This window comes from Peromyscus leucopus, chromosome 9, assembly GCF_004664715.2.
Source record: "Peromyscus leucopus breed LL Stock chromosome 9, UCI_PerLeu_2.1, whole genome shotgun sequence".
Taxonomy (NCBI): Eukaryota; Metazoa; Chordata; class Mammalia; order Rodentia; family Cricetidae; genus Peromyscus; species Peromyscus leucopus.
In genome coordinates, this window is record NC_051070.1 from 36,356,585 (window position 1) to 36,375,775 (window position 19,191).

The 19,191-nt window shown below is 37.8% G+C and overlaps 1 protein-coding gene across 3 annotated transcripts in view; it reads right to left on the reverse strand.

The window, feature by feature from the left end:
• Tdrd3 (tudor domain containing 3) overlaps positions 1-19,191 on the reverse strand; it is a 169,076-nt gene that overhangs the window by 43,938 nt on the left and 105,947 nt on the right. For all 3 annotated transcript variants that reach the window (XM_028879016.2, XM_028879011.2, XM_028879026.2), the window contains 2 exons: positions 19,011-19,167; positions 18,069-18,194 (listed from right to left, as the gene is read on the reverse strand). In XM_028879016.2, coding sequence (XP_028734849.1) covers positions 18,069-18,194; positions 19,011-19,167 — 283 coding nt within the window. The remainder of the gene's footprint in view (positions 1-18,068; positions 18,195-19,010; positions 19,168-19,191) is intronic.

The window sequence follows — 19,191 nt, forward strand, 5'->3', positions numbered from 1 at the left end:
TAAAATAAAATGAATTATTTTCTAGTTAAGTGTCTACATGCAGACCAACCATCTATTAATTATGACAAAAAGAAATACCCAAGGCTTCAAATGCTTGCCAAATATATTTAAGAGAAATTTTCCCCAAGAATACCTATCTTATAAACATATTCACATGTTTTATTTTAACAATTATACTCAATTTACAAATCTTTCTTAAATTTTTGTATTTATGTGTATAGGAGAGGATGTATATACACTGTATATGTTATGTGTGTAGAGGGTGGGGGTGGGAGGTGCCTGCACAGGCCAGATCCCCTGAAACTGGAGTTACAAGCAGTTGGGAGCAACCTGATATGAGTGCTGAGAACTGAGCTCAGGTCCTGTGGAAAGACAGCAAGCACTCAAGCGCTCAGTCACTGCTCCAGCCCGTAAGCTGTTTTGGAGACTTTATGCTAACATCGTGGTTTTTTTCTAGGAATAAAGACTTGGGGAAGAGACAGGGAATGCTGGTGACACACGTGAGGAGCGTGCCCAAGAGAAAGGCATGCCAGAGAACAAAGCAGCAGTGGTCTCCGCTGACTACTCCGGTGTGCCATACAAGTAAGTGGTCTTCACGCGTTATCACAATGCGGAAACACATGGATGCTTTAGTAACAAGACAGGGTAAGGTTCCTTGTAGCTTACACAGGAAAATTTTGTTTGACTTGCCATCAGCTAGATATGGAAATGTATTTGAGGAATAAGCTTTTAAGCTTGCTATGTTTAGGATTTTGTTTCTTCTTAAACTATTTTAGTCATGGTCACTGATATCTATGATGGTCAAAAAACATTAGAAAAAAAAAGCAGGTTATCAAGAGAGTAACTAACTTAGAGCGCTGGGTTACAGATAGAGGCTAGAAAAACACATAGAAGAAAGGTCCAACTAGACCTGATGGCCATGACATGATTAGAACTCAGTTCTGAAAGAAAAAACAAGAAAAGTAAAACTTTCTAGTCTACAATCGGGCTTATGTCTGTAGTTCATGAAAACTGGCATTATTAAAAAATAGCAAAATCACTCTTTTAGCTCTCGATCCAGTCTCTTAAAAAACTTTCTGTTCTTTCCCATCACTGCTCTTATAAGCACTTGACAATTTAACTTGTTTACTCCATCATGCCCACACATCAGTGTTCTTACATCAAATATATAATTCTGAAAATATGCACAAGAAATTCCAAGGTAGCTTAGCATTTTTAAGAAATAAACAAGCTTAGCAAATTGTTCAACATTAGAGAGAAAATGTCGTTACATTTAACTGTCAAAATATTACTTCTACATATTAGATATAAATGATAATATAAAATAAGTAGTTTTACTAATAAAGAACACACTTCATTTTCATTATTATGCTGAGATAAGGTAAATCTACAAAAGACCTTACCTTAAAAATCAGGAATATTTCATGAGAATTAAACCCACTGAGAAAATTAAAATGTCCTTTTAAAAGACTATGGTGTGTATATGTGTATACATATACATACATGTGTGTGCACACAGACACACACACATTCTGCTTTACTCCAAAACAAAATAAAAATAAAAGGAGTTTCTTTAATGTTTTCGTATCTTTAAACGTCTTTAAATTGAATCAATTTTATTGTAGGCAGTTAAGTAACAAAGTTAAGTAGATAGTAAGTAAACCTAAAACTAAGATAGTTATTGAATAAACATGATGCACATACTCAATTATTCAATGTAGAAAAAGGGAATTTTAAAGAAAGAGTATCTTGTTCAAAAAGCAGAAGCAGAAGCAGACAACAATGGGGAGGTGCAGTCAGAGCCAGGTGCTTTCTGACACTCTCACAGAGACTCGGGAATCTACCTGTGACATACCAAACAGCACCACCGACACTAAATCTACATTTTTTTTCCAATGATAGATATGCTAAGATACTTTCATGTACAAGAGTGAATTCACACCGGGCGGTGGTGGCGCACGCCTTTAATCCCAGCACTCGGGAGGCAGAGCCAGGCGGATCTCTGTGAGTTCAAGGCCAGCCTGGGCTACCAAGTGAGTTCCAGGAAAGGCACAAAGCTACACAGAGAAACCCTGTCTTGAAAAACCAAAAAAAAAAAAAAAAAAAAAAAAAAAACCAGAGTGAATTCATGAGCTCTTAAAACTTGGCCAAAAGAGAATAATACCAAAGAGTAGCATAAACAGAAGTTGATGATGCTATTTTTTTTATCCTAATGCTTCCAATTCAAGATTTAAGATTATACAACAGAATACAGGAACAATTAGCAAAATATGATGAATAGTATTATAATGAAATAGACAAACTATGAATACAATAAAGTTTAAAAAGAAAAAAAAAGGCTATCAAAGAGGATTGCTGTGAGTTAGTGTGAAATAAAATGTTACTATTATACCAGAGAGTTCAAAATGCATGGTTATAGCAATTAAAATGGTGATGGCACCATGACATTAAATGCAAGAATTATTCAGAACAAATCTATTGTCAAAAATCAACTACTTCCATCAGTATTGAGGATGTTGAATTAAATGAACATCTTACAATATGAATATTCCTTGGCAAAAATTCAATCTCAAGCAGCAGTTACATCTTCATTTTATGGTAAATAAGCATACTCTGCTCTCCAGAATTAATCATTTGTTTTGGAACTCCTACCTGGAGAGTGTTTGAATATTCATTAACATCTGACTCTGTACACCATAGCCAGCTAAGCAGACAGGCTAACAGTAACTCTTCATCTCTCCCTCCACTCCTCCAACTCCAATCCCCCAGTCTCAGCCCCAGTTTGGTAGGAGACAAGGTTGCAGCCTCCTTCTCCCCTTCCCCATATTCAGTAGATCACAAAAATCTCCCCCTTGAAACTTCCCTGCCCTACCCACTGGTTGCTTTATGTCAGCCCCCAACTCCAGCGGCCATTCCCAGAGAACTTTCAGGACACCCAGGCCAGGGGAACAGGAAGGCTAATTTACAGATTTCACCTCTCCCTTCACAACTCCAACACCAATCCTCCAGTCTCATCCCAGCTCTGTAGCGGAACACCTACCACAGCCTCCCATTCCTCTGCTCTCATCCCCAAGAGACCACAGAGACCTTCTCCCCCAACCTTCCAAATAACAATAATCAGTTGTTCTGAGTAACTTGAAGAAAACTCACTCCTATCCACTCCACCTGGGAGAAGCATGAAAACACATCCCAAGAACAACTGCATGTTTTAAAGAAACGTAGGTCACAAGAGTCTTGTGCTCTTTGAGTTCTTATAAGCACCAAGAATTTTCCTCACAAGATTACATTCATGGACCGTGTTCCAACACAACTGTACATCCAAGAGAGGGCTACTATCCAAAATATATAAAGAACTGAAAAAAAAAAAAAACTAGATATCAAGAAAACAAATAGCCTAATTTTTAAAATGGGGTATAGATCTAAGCAGAACATCTTCAAAAGAGGAAGCTCAGATGGCTGAGAAACATTTAAATGTTCAACACCTTGAATCATCATGGGAAAGCAAATCAAAACTACTTTGAGATTCCATCTTACACCTGTCAGAATGGCTAAGATCAATAACATAAGTGACAGTTCATGCTAGCTAGGATATGGAATATGGGAAACATTCATCCATTGCTGGTGAGAGTGGAAATTTTTACAGCCAACTATGGAAATCAATAGGGCTGTTCCTTAGGAAGATGGGAATCAATCTACCTCAAGATCCAGCTATACCACTCCTGGACATATACCCAAAGGATGCTTCATCTTATCCTAGTAACACTTACTCAAACATATTTACTGCCAACCTATTCACAATATTCAGAAACTAGAATCAGTCCAGATGACCCTCAGCAGAAGAGTGGATAATGAAAATGTGGTATATTTACACAATGTAGTATTACTCAGCTGTTAAAAAGGTGAAATTGTGCCATTTGTAGGTAAATAGATGGAACAAGAAAAAGAAACATCCTGAGTGAGGTAACCCAAACCCAGGAAGACAAATACGGTATGCATTCACTTATATGGAGATATTAGCTGTTAAGTCAATGATAATAAAGCTACAATTTCTAGAATTACAGAGGTTAGTTGTAGAGTAAGGAGCTAGGGGGACAGACAGATCTCTCTAGAAAGGAAAATAGAATAGATATGGACAAATGCAGGGTGGCTGGAACTGGAGGATCAAGTGGGGAGGGGAAGGGAAGGGTGGTAAAAGGGAGGGATTACAAAGAAAGCTAAAATTACAAGCTATTTGAGCGGTAGTATGGAATCTAATACAGTAGAAGTTTACACACACACACACACACACACACACACACACACACACACACACACACACACACGAGATCTAAATGAAATCACCAAAACAGTGGGGAAGACAGAGTCCCAGCTGGATATCTCCTGTCACCAAATGAAGCATCCAGTACTAGAAATGGGTTACATTCAATTGAATTTGTTGGCCAAAGGGATCCCAAGGAAACCCACAAAAAACCCAGGCTATGCCAAGACTATATGTTGCTCCCTACAAATAAGACAGCATGGGATCACTGCTAGACACCCACATGACTCATTGAACTGAACGTGGTGATGTTGAACTGGTGCCCACATAGAGTCTTCACCCCTGAGAACTAACATCTCTGGTACAGGAAGGTACTATGCAGGCCACCAAAAGAGAAACATAAACACCAACCCAGACACAAACCCTTTCATCTACAATGCTGTCCTGCCTGCAAGCTATGCTAGTGCAATGGGAGCACAAAGTTTGTGGAAGTCACCAACCAACATCTGATTAGAATGAAGACCCCCTCCACAACATGGCACCCATACCCAACATGGCTTAGTGACCAAGAACCTGAGACTAGACAGCCCAGGGACCTAATGCAAAGCCAGAGAGTACTGTTCTAAAATAAAAAAGAAAGAAAGAGAGGAAGGAGGGAAGGAGGGAGGGAGGGAGGGAGGGAGGGAGGGAGGGAGGGAGGGAGGGAGGGAAGGAGGGAGAGAATGAAGGAAGGAGGGGAGGAGGAAGGGAAAAGTAGCAATACCTTGACTCTATCTTAATGATATTCTGCTAACTCATAGATTAATGCTTTGCTCAGCCATCATCAGAGAAGCTTCTGATAAAAACAAATACAGAAATCCACACCCAAACATTATGCAGAGGCTAAAATACCTTGGAACATTCCATCAAATCCCTGCCCTGAGGTTTCAGGGAACCTTGTCAATGTGGACAAGGAAAGGGTGTAAGAGCCACAGGGGATGCAAAACACCAAAGAAAGGCCCTCTAAATCAACATGATTGAGACACATATGAACTCACAGAGACTGAGTCAGCATGCATAGTGCCTATGTGGGTCTTCATCAGTTCTGGTCCTAGCGCTGAAAGGAGAAGAGGACACATACCCCCATCCCTAAACTCCAAAGAAATCTCCAAATGACAACCACTTGCAGTAAAAATTTAGTTTCTGAGGTAGATCAATGAATCTACTCTGAGAAAAAAAGATAAAGAAATAATAGGATAAATGGGTAGATCATTGAATCTACTCTAAAAAGAAAAAGGGGAAGATATAAAAATGACAAAAGGTAGATTATTGAATCTATTATGAAAAGAAAAAGGAGAGAATATGGATATGGTAAGATAAAAAGGTCAATCTACTTTTAAAAAGGAACTACTTGTTTTAAATAGGATAAGTAATGAAATTTTTTGTCTGAGTTTATCAAATGTTACTGGACTGGACATTGTTAATATATGTAATGGAGTTTTTTGTCTGAATCTGTCTAATGATAATGGACTAGACATTGTTAATTTAATTCTTGACTGTATATATTGTATATACTTATTGGATATAGTTATGTATTAGTTTTAAGCTTTTTTAAATTTTAGACAAAAAGGGGGAAATGTGGTGATATTATGTTCCCCAAAATATTGTGCACCCTAATAAACTTATATGGGGTCAGAGACCAGAACAGAGGCCAGAAAACTGTGGCACACATGCCTTTAATCCTAGCATTCCAGAGGCAGAGATCCACCTGGACCTCTGTGAGTTCAAGGCCACACTGGAAACAGCCAGGTGTGGTAACAAGAGCCTTTAATCCCAGGAAGTTATAGCAGAAAGGTATATAAGGTGTGAGGACCAGGAACTAGTTCTAGTTAAGCTTTTGGTTTTTGAGCAGCAGTTCAGCTGAGACCCATTTAAATGAGGACACAGAGGCTTCCAGTCTGAGGAAACAGGATCAGCTGAGGAACTGGCAAGGTGAGGTAGCTGTGGCTTTTTCTGCTTCTCTGACCTTCCAGCGTTCACCCCATACCTGGCACTGGGTTTGTTTTTATTAATAAGACCTGTTAAGATTTGTGCTACAAGTTTCCTTCAAGGGTGTCTCACTGAGGAAACAGACTGATCTGAAAGCGTAGGTCACGTGCCCAGTATTAAATGGCAAACTGAAAATGAATTCAATAGCATCTTTGGGGGTTCCTTGTCTCATAATGTCATGTCAGGAATCTTCCTTATCTTAAAATTTTTTATCTTTTATTTTATTCTATTTATATGTATGCTTTTTTCTTTTCTCCCTGAACTCTACAAGTCCTTTGCATATATATTATAGCTTCCAGCTAAGTATTTTTATGGGACTTCTGAGACTGCAATGGAGTGGGTCTCTGTTTCTTGTGCCTTCTTTAGAGATCTCTTCCTTTTGTTTGTTTGTTTTATACAATTCCAATGTGTTGGTTTTGTTTTATATTATTTTATATATAAGGGAGGATGAAAGGGAGTGGAAACTCTAATCATGATATGTTATGTGAGAAAAAAGCTATTTCAATAAAAGGAAAACCATTTTAAAAATTTGACTATGCACATACTACTTGTACCTCTATCTTGAAAGCACAATATTATTATTCTTATTTTACAATGAAGATTCAAAGCAATGAGCCCCAAATAAAAATCTGCCTAGAAGCCATGAAATCCAGAAGTAAACCAAAAATCTTACTCAAGCTAAAGCCCTTGACTTCTCAGTATGTCAATCTGCATCCCCAGAAAAGCAGAAAGAACCAGTGACATATTTACACCTACATCTGTTCATTCAGGTAAAACGCAGGAAGTGCAAGAGCCCTTTATTATCCTTGAAGGCTAAAAAATACATTTGGATACCAGGACTGCTGGATCCTGACCGAAAATTAACAATACTTTACATCCAAGCAGAAAAACTAAAAGCATTATTAAGAACTGGACTAACATTTAAATGCTTTAAAAATCAGGACTTAGAGATAGCATAGTGCAGAGGTTTAATCATAGGTCAGCCATTCACTAGTTCTATAACCTTAGACAAGATATTTAACTTTTCTGAGTATTATCTTAAAATCAGCAAATATACAAGTAAATAATGTATTTAAAAAACTTATTTAAGGTATGTAAAATATTTAGAATAGTATCTGTCTTTGGCAAGGTCTCAGTAAATACTAGCAATCATTATTATGACATTATAAATATTATTATGTAAATAATCTTATAAACCCGTGACTTGGATGAGAAGCTTGTATCTGTTTACACACTCTCACCGCCACAAATGCCCACCATTACTTAGAAGATTAACTTTAGTTTTCTGCTTGCTTGTTCTTGTAAGCAGGGCAGGAAGAATGCTTTATTAAAAACTTTACTGCAATGTTATAAAAGAGAAAATTCAGATGCATTTGAAAATAAGTCATACTCTAATACTATTTTACACTTAAAATATAAGCATTCTTTATATAAAAATCCATATATTCTTCTACTTTTACAAACTGAAAACTCCTAGAATCCTATCACTAGAGAAATGATGTAATCCTTCCTCCACACACAGCCACTGTTAAAGTCTCAGAGGTTACTTTTTAATATAATGCACAGAATCTCTGTGCACATTTCCATAAACAGCAACAAAATGCTTCTGTTCTTCACTCAGAGGCTGCAGTCTACTTTGAAATTAGCAGTATTTTGCAGCATCAGAACATTGCAGTTCCAAGTCAGTGAGCTTAGTTACCTCATTCAGCTCAGTGCTGCATGTATTTTTATTTCGTTACTGATGTATTTATTTTTTTATTATAAAAGCTTTGAATAGCCCTCATTTTTGGAATATAATTTACACTTTATTTTTTAAATTAAAATATAATTAAATGAATTTTCCCTTTCCTCCCTTCAACCGCTCCTATGTACCCCCACACTCACTCAAATTCATGATCTCTTTCTTTACTTTTTATTACATACATACATACATATATATATATATATGGACTAAGCAGATTGTTTTATATATTTAGGAATATATTTGGTATCAATTTAGGGATATTGTAATATATAGTATATAATGTGTGTGTGCATATATACATACACACATATATACACATGTGTATATATACACATATGTATGCGTGTGTGTGTGTGTGTGTGTGTGTATATATATATACACACACACACATATAGACACACAGACATACTTTAAAAAAAAGATTATAGGAAATATTTTTACATTTAACCAAGGTGAAGATGGAGTCTGCCTGGGTCTTACTCAGAACTGTTTTTTCCAGTGTTTCACAACCATAGAGTGGAGATACTCAGTAAATATTTGCACAAAGAATTACTGAAAACATTGGAAATGAAACAAAGCCCCAAGTTGAAATTACTTGTTTAATGCTTTCACCTCTGCTAAGCAAAGGTAAAAGAGAAAATCCCATCTTCTGTTCTGCCTTCTGAAGGTGAGGAGAACATTAAAGCCTACTACAGCAGATTTTACCTTGGTCCAGGCGAGTCCAGGAAAGACTAGCATAAAAACCAAAGTTTCTAAAGCCCCCCCTTACATGCATCTCCTGCTTCCTAGTTATATCTCTGACAAATTCACAAGCACTTCAGTTTCTTCATCTAAGAAGTAACCCTTATCACAGAATTAGGAAGATTCAGCTTGAAAATATGTAAGGGCATTTAGAATTATGGCAATCATTGGAATTAATCCCAGTCCTATCCCTAAGCAGATGTCTGATGTAAAAAACAACTAGCATAAAGGTGCTTAGCTCTTTATTTCTTTCAAATAGTCATGGAAGTTAGTAAACACTGACTACAGATGGTGTCAGCACTGTCCCAGGCACTTTAGGCAAGAACCCCAACCCTCTATCCTGTGACGGATATCCTCTATTTACAATGACAAAAGGAGAACAGCACACACCAATGCAGAAAAGAGTGTAGCCTGAAATTAATAAACACCTCCAAGGAAACAGATATCATAATGATTATGGTAAGACTAACAGAAGCTATGCTCTGTGTTTTAGTTGAGCCCTAAGGAGTAAGACACACAGCACAGGCAGGGTAGAACACTCCAAGGAGAAGGAAGGAAGCACACAGCCATTTCATGATGGTTGGCCAGAAACCATCACCTTTACCGCTTTAAACGGAAAAATACTGCATTCCAATATCCCCAAATTGATACTATATTTACGTTAAGTAAAGACACCAATCCAGAAAAAGTGATTACATATAAATTAGCATTTCTTTTAAGGCCTTCATTAATTATTCAAAAATATACAATGTTTTCCTAGGCTCATTAAATTATATCAAAGGTATGATACACATTAAACTAAGTTTAAGATGAACATATTTATTAAAATTTGAATGTACCAAACTTCCATAAGAAGTAAAACTCCTTATTAGGTAAAGCAGATCACTGTTCCTCTGACTTAATAAATCATGAACATTCTAAGAAACCACAGATAGTAATTCTACCACAGCCAGGGCCCGGCTCCAAATGCACACCATGATGGTGCTGTTTGCAGGTGTGAATAAACAGTGCAGTAGAGGGAACTTCCCTTCACACATAAAAAAACATCCATTCACTTTCAGCTAGCTATAACAACACTCCATTTGTAGACAAGAAAGCCGAAGAGGCCGATCGAGGACAAGGAGCGGTCATCATACAGCTGTATGGGCCAGGCTATCAGGTTCCTCCCCTTGCGGTCAAGCTACTAACTTTAAATCATCAGTAACCATGGGTTAGCTTTGGAATTTTCTCATAAAACTCTGGATTATCATAAAAGTTGTTTTTGGTTGCTTGGTTGGTTGGTTTTTTGCCAGAGATATTTTTTTTTTAAGTACTATCTGGATAAATCTGCATTAAATGAGAACACATCTTTTGGGGACCTAAGTTGACTCTTCTCTCTTTATTTCTCTCTCCACATCACATGAATACGAGTATATCACAACTCCACACTAAATCCTGAAATAATGAGAACTTAATTGCTATTCTAGCCCCAGTTCCTGCTTCCTCCCCATCAGTTACCAACAGGCACTCTAACACAGTACTTTGTACTCTGGGGTAAAGAGAGGGGCCTTGTCCTAGGGTCTCAGTTCGGGATGTTCGCACACACATCTACACCTGCACAGTATCTGCCCCCTTCCAGGCCTCTTCCCTCTGGCTCCTCTTCAGGTCTCAGCTGAGAACTCATTCTGAAAGCACCATCCTACCAACCCTTGTGGCTAAGTCAGACTCCTCTACATGCAGGCACAGAATTGCTTGGCTCACTCACGGCCTCTGCAGACTGAAGATCTCTGACTTTTCTTTTGTTTGCTACCTCTCTCTTCTAACAATGCCTGGCACCCAATGAGCCCCAAGTTAATATCTGGAATTAACCAAACCACTCTTCAGTATCTTCTAAAGTGAATTACATCATCTGTTCTTTTGAGCCAAGTATTATTTTCCAGGGTCAAGACCACAATAATTTCAGATTCAATATTCTCCCTAAAATACATATTCTTAAAAATTCCAAACTAAATTACAGCAAGCCAAAATTCAAATTCTTGCAATTTAAAGCCAAAACATGCCAATAAAATACAAAGCTATCTTAGGGTCAAGAATGTCAAAGTAGGTTGACAAAATGAAATTCAAAAAGAATGTCCACATATGGTCTGATAACACTGTCCTTAAGGATCCAGGACCTGTTCAGCAGGTTACCAATATGTAAACTGAACCAGGTAGAATAATAGCTTCTTAACAGTTTTTGCACAGCAAACACAAATCATAAAGACAATTATTACAGAAGACAGGGTTAACTGAGTAGTATATAAGTGTACATAACAGCAGAAGCACAATACTCTGTAATAGGCATATATACATTACAACACACACACATACACAGTCTACATTGTTTACACCTCAAAAATCTTGACTAGCTTTCTTCAGTCATACAAACTGGGATATTTTGCACAAATATTTAAAGCACTGAGTACATTTTAGGACAATCTTCGTTGGAACTTGATATACTTTGTTTCCTCTGTTAAAAGTATCTCTTCTGTAAATGTATTTCTATGATTCTGACTTAGATTGTAAAGCATAAGATCAGAAATTATCATTCCTATCAGACATGCAAATAAATACAAGTAGTTATTAAATCATCATGTATATTTTATAAATACTTTACAAACAATAAAATCTTTTAAAAGTATTATATGGGGGAGAGTGAGAGATGGTTCAGCAGTTAAGAGTGCCTGATGCTCTTCCAGAAGACTCAGGCCACAGCCACCTGTAACTGTAGTTCGACAGGATCCAGTGCCCTCCTCTGGTTTTTGCAGGTACACACACACACACACACACACAGCATTCATGCAAACACATATACATAAGATAAATCATACAAAATACTTCAGAGTCCACAGGAAGAAATAATCCACCAACCTAAACCCTTATTTGGTGGTTAATTTTGGTTGTCAAATTGTTAGATTAAGAAAAACATAGGTGTCTCTCTTTCTTTTCCGCTCCTTCCTTCTGTCTGTCCTCTCTCTCCCTCTCCCCCACCCCATCCCAATAAAGCTCTAAAAAGGTAAAAAAAGAAAAAAGAAAAACAGGGGATTTGTGAGGTACACCTTTAGATGGACCTGTGAGGTTATCTTTAGAGGATTAACTTTGGGGGAAATACACCGTGCATGTAGGCAGCTTCAGAATTAACTTTGGGGGAGACCCACCGTGCGTGTGGGCAGCTCCATCCTAACAGCTGTGGTCTGCACTGCATGGCGCCAGTACTCCCCAGGTCTCCCCATTCCAGGCAGCCCAGATAAGAACAAACTGCCCAGCATGGCCGCTCTTGGTACCACGCCTTCCTTCCCTGTCACATGTGCCTGCAGACCTGAGACAAAGTAACTCTTCCTCCCAGAAGCTGCTTCTTTCTTTTTCTTTTTGTTTGTTTGTTTTTCGACACAGGGTTTCTCTTCTCTGTGTAGTTTTTGTATCTGTCCTGGTTCTCACACTGTAGACAAGTGAGGGGATTAAAGGCGTGTGCCACCATCGCCCACCCAGCTCAGAAGCTGCTTCTTTTTTTTTTTTTTTTTTTTTTTTTTTTTTTGGTTTTTCGAGACAGGGTTTCTCTGTGTAGCTTTGCGCCTTTCCTGGAGCTCACTTGGTAGCCCAGGCTGGCCTCGAACTCACAGAGATCCGCCTGGCTCTGCCTCCCGAGTGCTGGGATTAAAGGCGTGCGCCACCAACGCCCAGCCCAGAAGCTGCTTCTTATCAGGCATTTGGTCACAGAAAGGAGAAAAATAACACCACGTACCATAAAATTTCCATGCTGTTCTGGACAACTCTCTTCAAAATACTCATTCCACGGTCTATAAAGCATTTCCTCTACGGTATTCCCGAGCTTCTGTTCTAAATCCACCACTTGACCACTTTTGTGAGAGTGTAATCAATCAGTGGTATGCAGGACTCAGCTTGAACATCTTACAAAAGCTGATTATTAAATTTTCACAAAAATGAATGAGTTAGTTTTTTAAATTGCTCATAGCCTGAAATTAGACATGGTGGGAGTATTTATATCACATTATCAGCAAAATCAAAGTCAACCCTCCACTGACGCTCTGGGACTTCCCTGGGAGCCGGCTGTGAACCTTCAGCAGCACACTGCCCTGTCTCATTGTCTTCAGTGCCCCCACTCACGCATGTACGTGCTCAACCTCCTCTGATGGCTTTCCCACTCCACGTCATCTCTAAATTCAGCAGCTCACTTGACCTCACTCTCTGACCTTACAAAATTACGATGTGTTAAAGTTTAACTCAATTGCTCTTTCCTCCCAAAAGAAATAGCTGCTCAGAAATGCCAAGTCAGAGAAAGTTATGCATCGGGAAAAAAAAAATATCGAAAATCCTAGTTCTTTAGTTCTTATAAGTGAGTCATTTTCTCTCTTCAAGCATGCTTATCTGTCAGATGGAAATCATAACATCATTTAGTGTTGGCAAGCCTTTAGCACGGTTCCAAGAACACAGCAGTTCTCAGTAAATAGCATCCATCATTTTTCATAGGGAAGAAAATCTAAGAGTAAAAGTGAATGAAAAGCCTATGTTTTTAGCATTCTGAGAAAATATATCCATATTTAATAAAATATCAAAAAAATTAATTATATATTACACCACAAAGTAAAATGATGTAAATTTAGTGAGACATTTTCATGATTAAGGATTGCTATGGGAGAGCCCAACTCACTGTGGGGGGTGCCACCCCTGTGCAGGTGTTCAACAGGGGTAACCTTCCTCAAGTAACTAATATTGAATTATTTGATATGTAACATCCATACAGAAAATTTCAAAACTTAAGAATGTATATTTGGGGGGCTGGAGAGATGGCTCAGAGGTTAAGAGCATTGGCTGCTCTTCCAAAGGTTCTGAGTTCAATTCCCAGCAACCACATGGTGGCTCACAATCATCTGTTATGAGATTTGGTGCCCTCTTCTGGCCTGTCGGCATGCAAGCAGGCAGAACACTGTACATATAATAAATAAATAAATCTTAAAAAAAAAAAAAAGAATGTATATTTGGACCACTTTGAATTAAGAGCACAGCTAATAGTATGTTAATGAAGCCATAGTCTGGAGAGAACTCCCAGACCTATGCAATCTCTTTTCATGGTATTTTATAGACTCTTAAAATCTAAGTCCTTTTGGACCTGGCTGCTAGTAAATCTTGTAGATGTGTGTAGCTTAGTGCTAGCAAAAATTACTAGTTTAAGAAAATGTCTACATAGATAATGCATGTAAAATAATTAAGATTTCTAAAATATGCAGGTTGGAAATCACAAGAAACTAGATGGTGTGATAAAACACTCTGAGAAACAACCTAAGGAGGGAAGCATTCATTTGGCTAACACTTCCAGGTCACAGTCCATCACTGACTGGAGATGGAGCTCAGTTTTCAAGCACTTGCCAAGAATGCATGAAGCCATGGGTTCAGCTGCCTGCTTTGAAAAAAGGTTTTTAAAGCTAATGCTAGAAGACATTGTCTAAGAAATGATCAGTTACTTCTAATGGGATATTTAAACATAAAATTGAAGAAATGATAGCACACTTGGCTCTGCTAGAGGAATTGCATATGATCTAAAAGTAAATGTATTACAAACCTTTACTAAATTTAACACACACACACACACACAAATCTAATACTTAAAGGAGGATGTATTCTCAATAAATTTGAAACAATATACAGAATCTGACACATGCTCACTATTCCTCAAACAAAATGCTTGAGAATATTTGTGTTTTATCACAATGATATGACTTGGGGGTGGGCTGTAAGTATAAATAAATATCCCAGTGCTTTTAGCATGCCTACATTTTGACTGCCATATAAGGTCAGATATGAAATCTTCAACATTACAACCTTATGTCATAACTCAAAAAGACGCTTATTTTGTAGTGTATGGGGTTTCACAATTTTGGTTTACAACAGTATAACCAACATGACATAAGGAGACCATCCAGAACCAAACTTGCTGTGCTGGCTGCTTTTGTCGGCTCGACACAAACCAGCACCTATGTGGGAAGAAGCAATCTCAGTTGAGGAAGTGTCTCCATCACACTGGCCTGTGGGCAAGTCTGTGAGGCATTTTCCCGACTACTGATTGCAATGGGAGGGTCCAGCTCACTGTGGGTCATGCCACCTTTGAGCAGGTATCCTTATCAAAGAAGCAGGGTGAGTGAGCCTGCCAGTAAACAGCATTCCTCTTTAGTTTTGCTTCAGCTCCTGCTTCCTGGTTCCTAGGCTGAGTTCCTGCCCTGATTTCCCTTCATAATAGACAGTAAACTTAAGATTAAACAAACCCTTTCTCTCTAACTTGCTTGTGGTCATGATGCTTATCACAGCACTAGAAACCAAATGAGGACACTTGCTAAGCTAAATATTAACTTTTGAGAATCCTAAAACTAAACAAAATCCTGAGGCAGCTTGAAGTGAAATGAACTGAAACAAAACACCGATACTAAGAAAAGTTCCATCATTCAATGATGTATTAGAATTATGCATGTGAGTGTGTGTGTGCATGTACATGTGTGTGTGTGGTGTATGTTATATGTGCATGTGTGTTACTGGTAACTGAACGCAGAACATCACACATACTAAGCAAGTAAGAACTACCAAGCTAGTCCTACTCCCAAAGATTTTTTTTGAAGCTCCAAATCTATATATCAGTGAATAACAACTAGTGTTTATATTGTCAGCCTCTACAAAGACTCAAACAACGATGCTGTTATGACCTTAAACCAAATCATGGATCCTAACTCTTCAGAAGACATCTATCCATTAAATGTTATGAAGACTATTCAGAAGTGCTTTCTAGATGCTCCTTAAAAAATGTCCAACATTTCCTACCATCTACGAAGATCTAATTTTAAAATGTAAGATTTCTGAAAAATATATTCCAAGCTTTAACTCCAATTTAGAGGAAACAATAAAACTAAAATTATATGAAAACCAGTTCAGTCACTTATCTCAACTATTCTTTCCTATAAAAACCCCAGCTCATGTCAGAATATTGTCACTTAGTGGAAGTAAATTAACAAGAGAAAGAGTAAGAGAACAGTATGTTAAAAAAAATATGCAAGGGCAACCACAAATCAAACTCTCCGTCAATCTTGCTGTCTTCACTGTATCAATGAACACAGGATCAGGAGAACAGAGAAAACTTCTGCAAGCATAATGACTTCTGTCAATGAATGTATTCATTTATTGTGCATCTGTTTACACTTATGTGTGACATCATGGATCTCTCCTGTATGGTGTCACCATCATTAGATCTGGGACAGAAAGCTGCAGCCGATGGACTCAGTCTGCTCAGCAATATTAACAACAGTGACACAGTACATCAGCAGTGTTTTCACATCAGCCTGATTAAAGCACTGCCTACCCCATTCAAAACAACTAGCTGGCCTTATTTTAGGAATAAAGTTTTCAAATCAAGAAGTAAACATTATTACAGATTACAAATATGCCTGAAAGCATACTGTCATTTATTAGACAAAACAAATGAACTAAGGGGCTTAGAAATGCTGATTAAAGAGGATTTAATCATTTACTTAGTGAATGTTATCATTTACTTAATATAAACTTTAAAATGAACAAAAATAAGGGGACTCAGCAGAACATATCATAATATGATAATCAGATATGATCTGGCATACTTATAACTACAATAATATTTCATTTCCATATGCCAAATCACAGAAGAGCTACATATTCAATTCAACTAAAAAGAAACAGAAAACCAAACTCATGATTTAGGAGTCACCATAAGATGCGAGTATGGGAGTCAGGGATTAGAGGCATTCAGAGAGGTCTTGAAAGGGCACTGTGAAGGATGCCAGAGGTCACCCAGGACAGAGGAAGATGCAGCAGAGATTCACTCCCTTGCTGATAGAAGTAAAGCCATGTTATGTTGCCTGACTCCTGTCCTCGTGCACCGTGAAGGCCACTTGTAGGAGTTGACAACAGCCCAGGAATCAGAAGCAAGTAAAAAGCACATCAGTCCTGCACCCACAAAGAACGATTTCACAGTTCACAGCACGTGAGCCTGTAAGAGGAACTTGACACGGGGTTAGCTGACCACCACCTGAAACCTTAGCTACAGACTGTGCAGTCATTTGTTACAGAGCAATGGAAAAATAGTGTCAGTCCTATGTATCGGCAAACACTGCTCTCTGCTCTCCTGTTACCCTCACAAACTGTCTATGTCAAACAGGGACTTTTCAAACAGTCCAGTGTGTTTTCTATATATGTGTAATCTATACATTATATATATATATATATAATCTAGTGATAAACACTGGTTTTCATGGAATACAGACACTTAAATTTTTATTTGGTTGAATTAAGAAATAAATCTGAAAGAAAAACCAATTTTAATCTTTTAAAAACAGTATTTGAAACATTTATCATATTCCACACTTATAAAGATACACGACTATCATACTTATTTCAACTTCCAGTATTTATATTACTCATTAGAGTACATCATGTGAAGAAATACTACATTGTGAAAGCATACTTGCTGTGGGATAGTCTGTATGTCAAATTACTCTGATTGGTCAATAAATAAAACACTGATTGGCCAGTGGCTAGGCAGGAAGGATAGGCGGGACTAACAGAGAGGAGAAAAGAAAGAACAGGAAGGCGGGAGGAGTCACTACCAGCCGCCGCCATGACAAGCAGCGTGTGAAGATGCCGGTAAGCCACGAGCCATGTGGCAAGGTATAGTTTTATGAAAATGGATTAATTTAAGCTATAAGAACAGTTAGCAAGAAGCCTGCCATGGCCATACAGTTTGTAAGCAATATAAGTCTCTGTGTTTACTTGGTTGGGTCTGAGCGGCTATGGGACTGGTGGGTGACAAAGATTTGTCCTGACTGTGGACTAGGCAGGAAAGCTCTAGCTACACATACTCTCTCAGTAACATTTTCATAGAATATGTACATATGGAGAAAAAAGAAACAGACCAATTTCACAAATGATGGACATGATACAAGGTTACGCCACAGCAAGTTTTCCAACACCACCATCTGTTTATACATCTAACTGGGCTGTCTATTAGAGCTGTGGGTGGAGTCGTTTGGTAGTATTATTCAACATACAATTAGGAGCAAAGTAAGCTGGTGTTTGTTTTCAGAAAGTAACAATTAAAACTTTCTCCCATGTTTTTGTCAAACAAAATTCACTATTAAAAACTCTAAACAACCATTCAGAATAGAAATCATTTTGTACAACTCCAAATGAGGTTAATCTTTTAAAAAAACATGAATACATATTTAAATCTATTTTAAGTTAGCCTACCTTCTACATTCAAAGTTCCCATTTTAGATTCCAAGAAATCAAATAATGTGCTTGGTGCTGATGGCCTTGCGTTTCCTAGGTCCTCTTCATCTTCAGATCGTACGCGACCTCTGCCTTTCCCTCTACCTTAAGGTTTAAAAGCACATACATACACATCAGCAATCTCATAAATAGGATTAGACATGCATTTCTTCTCACCATCTTTAGTGAATTCTATTTCTTGTCCAATAAAAATGCTTTAAATAAGGTTACTAGGAGGCAGTTTTATTCCTCAACATGATCTATCCACAATTTGTCAAATGAACATGGGTCTTGGACTTGAAATAAATATTTATCACTTTTTTTAATTTAAAAAGATTTTAACTTAAAATGTATTTTCTTTCTACAAAAAAAATAAAGTTGAGTTACTCAAGTTTAGCATAATTATAGCTGTGCATAATAAAACTGTAAACATTGCTATAACTTAAAGGTATCTTACACATTCACGTAACAGAATACCACTCTACATACTTAAATGCACAGTCTGGTTATTTAATCATATGTATAAGGCTAATTTCTCAATCTGTTTCTCAAATGATACCACTTTTAACCATGTAATGATTAAAGAGTAAAACCAAGTTAAAGGTCCTATTTGGTTCATTTTGGGAAGTTTAGAGAATGGTTAAGTTTTTATAAAAATGGCACAGCTCTAGAAATAACTACAAGAACAAGTTAGTGTATATCACAGTCTCTGTCTCTCACTTATAACAACTCTACTAGAAAGACACGATTAGAAAATGTATTAGACATAAGAGACACTCATGCAGGGAAGCAGCCTGCAACTACCTCCATGGCTCCCAGCTTGATACTCTTAAGAACCATGATGTTACCTGACATTACAGCCCTCACAGAATAAAGCTCAGCCTTGACCCATCACATATCTTGCTGGCACATGAACTATACCTCTAGGAGGTGGACCCACAACAGGCTTCTGCTTATTGCTGTTCAGAAGTACATTCAATGCTGCTTCTAGGTTGTTGGCATTATCCATAAGTGCTTGCCTCGACGCTTCCTTACTGAAGCCCATTTCTGTTATATGCTTCAAAGCTTTCTCATCAACCTGGAAGAAATGAAGAGAAAGAAG